At 44.6% G+C, this 3291-nt stretch overlaps 1 protein-coding gene across 1 annotated transcript in view; it reads left to right on the forward strand.

The window, feature by feature from the left end:
* The window catches only part of LOC106821591 (COMM domain-containing protein 6-like), a 10578-nt gene extending 7495 nt beyond the window's left edge, over positions 1-3083 (forward strand). Inside the window, exons 4-7 of the mRNA XM_014826474.1 lie at positions 1449-1525; positions 1814-1988; positions 2306-2458; positions 2588-3083. Of these exons, the coding sequence (XP_014681960.1) occupies positions 1449-1525; positions 1814-1988; positions 2306-2458; positions 2588-2638 (456 nt within the window). The 3' untranslated portion in view covers positions 2639-3083. The remainder of the gene's footprint in view (positions 1-1448; positions 1526-1813; positions 1989-2305; positions 2459-2587) is intronic.
* Positions 3084-3291: the final 208 nt, after the last annotated feature.

Here is a 3291-nt window from a genome sequence, read left to right on the forward strand (position 1 = left end):
ACGGCAATTGCCGTACTGCCCCTGGAAATCCAACCCGACCGGTCGGTGTTACGGTGTAAGCTTACATGGGGGCATATTGTTTTGTACATTAAAAGCAAGACGATGTTGATGTACTAATTTGTTATGAGTTTTCCTTTATTTTACAAAAGTGCCTTTGTGCCCTTCTCAAATTTTGAGTTGCCTTGGTGCCTTTTAAAATTGCCTCTGTGCCCTTCCATTTTAGAGAAAATTCAAGGCGATAAAAAAATTGCCTTGCCCTTCTCGTCGCTTAATTCGAGCCCTGGCTGCATGACTCATTCTCTTTCGTAAACCGCCTGGAGAAGTACTCGAACCCTTTTGTCCGCCCGGAATGGCAAGAGGCATGGCACTCGAAGGAGGTCGTGCTACGAGCGAGATTCGTAAAGTCGTCTGAGAGCCTGAATGAGCATGTGCGCCCCCTGCGGCCAACACATGACAGCGACAGGTGCTTCATCCAGAATCAGGTGGGGAACTCGCCAAAGCGATGGGACCGCACCGGCACGGTCGTCGAGACTCTTGGCCACGACCAATACCGCATTAAAGTGGACGGGTCCGGGTGCCTCACCACACGGAACCAGAAGTTCCTCCGAGCATTTGTTCCGGCTTCTACCTAGATCCAGGAACGGGCCCATGCAGGACCATCTATGCCGTCGCTGGCACCACCAGCTCTCAAACCGCCAGATGCTTCCCTGCCTCGTCCTGGTCTTCCACACGCTGTCCCACGCGATCCGTGCACGGACATGCCTTGTGTTGCGCCGCCGAGTCCTTCAGCATCGCATGAAAGGCCGACAGATGACGATCTCCCAGCAGCCACTCTATCGCTGTCTACCCTGGCCCCTGCATCGCCTCCACATGGTCAGCCGCCGCCACTCAGCGATGCTTCGCCTCCCGCGCCATCACTGCGCCCTCGCTGTGCGATTCGCCAGCCTCGCGTCTATGAACCAGAGACCGGCCACTGGATTTCTCCTTGAGTTCGCGGCATTGCCCCCTCGAACTGGGGGGGGGGATGTCGATTTAGTTATATTAACGGAGAGAGAGAACTGTGACAGTTATCGTTATACTGTATTGACATTAGTTCCCTTTCATTTGTTTCAGCGTGTCGCTTACATTTTCTAGTGATATAAAACTTCATTCAGGAAACGAGTTCTAGCTTCTTTACTTGTGATGTAACCAGCAGTGATATTGGACAAACTAATACGTGTTTGGCTATAACTATAAGGTTATGTACTTATTAACTACACAAGGTGGCAGTTACTCTAGCATTCATCAACATTGCATAATTAATGGGCCCAGTATGCCTTTAACAATCAATAATAATTATGAAAATCACTGTCATCAGAACTGATTCGATCTCACATCAGTAACTGGAAGAATTTCTAAACGGTGTGTTTGCAGTGGTAATCTAAACAGTGTCTTGTTTTTAATTTCAGAAATGTCACCAGTTAGGGTCAAAACTGACATCTACAGATATACAGATGGCTAGCAGTGCACTTCAGTTTTTATTCAGGTGATGCAGTTTTTTAGTAATATTGATTGTGCAATAATCTCGAAAATTAAAAACATAGCTTTATGATAAATCTAGAGGATTTATATGAGATTTAGGAATCACTTGGGTTGCACTCTTGGTTTCAAATTTACCATCTTCCCATCCGAAAAACTGAGCTTCACCTTCAACAGAAGCGAGATTTGCATAATATCAGCTTTGAATTAGAGCTTGTAGGTAAACGTTTACGTAGAATGGGTTATAATGCAAGCGTATATGGAATATTCCAATAAAAAATGTCATTGATGACAGGTCGTCTGCAAAGACTGGTGTAACAGCAGAGGAGCTAGTAAAGAACTTGAAGTGGAGTATGTCGTGGAGTGATGTGGCCATCAGTGTAATTGGAAGTGTCTGGGATGAACACTCGGGGCAAATAAAGATGCATAGTCTAAGGGACTGTGTGCAGTGTGAAACTAGTGTTAGCAAGGTGTGTACTGTCCCAACCCTGTAGATGTACACGTTTGCATGGAAAATGTTGCAATTACACCTCATTAAAGCTTACCACAAAGACACACAATATTAATACAGCTATCTATATGTAAATAATCTGTAGCGGCAATATTTGATGAGCAGTACCTGTTCTGTCAAACTGTCTCATCTAGTTGAGCAGTAAACTTTTGAACAATGAATATCGCTCGACGTACAATATTCGTGGTGAAACATTTCACCTGTTATTTTAATGTAAACCTGGTATGCTCCAGTAGGGAAAAAATCATGTGCCATGAATTTGCTCTGGTGTTCTAGCTGATTGACCTTCAGTGGAAGCTTGGCATTGCTATGGCATCCGATTCCTGCAGGAACCTTGGTGCCCCCTATGTCACCGTTATACTTAAATTGGCCGACTCCTCGGGAAAGGTCAAACAGATGATCTTTGAGATGTCCATTCCAAAATTCACAGTAAGTGCACAGTTATTCCATTCTATAGATCTATAGCATTGGTGTCCAAGCATCATTATTTCCAGAGACATGGCCGCAGTTCTGGTGTAAAATATGTTAGTATGGTAATAGTGTCACACTCTATTGCAGGATTTTTCTAGACGGCTAGGAGAAATGGCAACGGTTATGGAGACCATGTAGCCTGCATTTGAGATGTTACTGCAATCGGCATATGTGTGTGATCACGTGGCATGTTTTAGATACACACATATATCAACAGATGCAGCAATGACACAACCAGTGTTGACTGGTACATGATACGTCAGTTGCTAAGGTGAAACCACACATCCTGTTGTCATTAGTGGGTTAGGGTAGTACTTGTGCTATTTTTGGCTGGGTAACACAACTAGAGTACCGAAGGTGATGCTGACAATGATTGTACAGCATATTGCTACCCTACCATGAGATGTAGTACTATACAGTGCTGAAGGGGAAAGAAATTTCCTGGTATTTAATTGGGACTGCTTGAGAATGATATTTACATCTTCTCTTGAAAAGGAGAAAGAACAAATGCCGCAGAGCGACAGCGCTCACCTGGCGGTAGGTGTTCTGATGCTAAACTCACTGGCAAACGAATGAAGAGCACCCTCCCATCATCGCGTTCACGATCAGAGCATATATCTAGGATACTACTAATACAGATCTAAAATCTATGATAGCTAGGCTTTGCTATACTGGTAGTACAGTAATAAAGATACAGCTGTGTAACTTTAATGACTTCGCTATATTAACATGTTATCATGGATATGCGTCGAGCGTAGTGGTGGTGGTGGGGGGAGAGTGGGGGGGAGGGG

This window comes from Priapulus caudatus, unplaced genomic scaffold (assembly GCF_000485595.1).
Source record: "Priapulus caudatus unplaced genomic scaffold, Priapulus_caudatus-5.0.1 Scaffold78, whole genome shotgun sequence".
NCBI classification, from domain to species: Eukaryota; Metazoa; Priapulida; class Priapulimorpha; order Priapulimorphida; family Priapulidae; genus Priapulus; species Priapulus caudatus.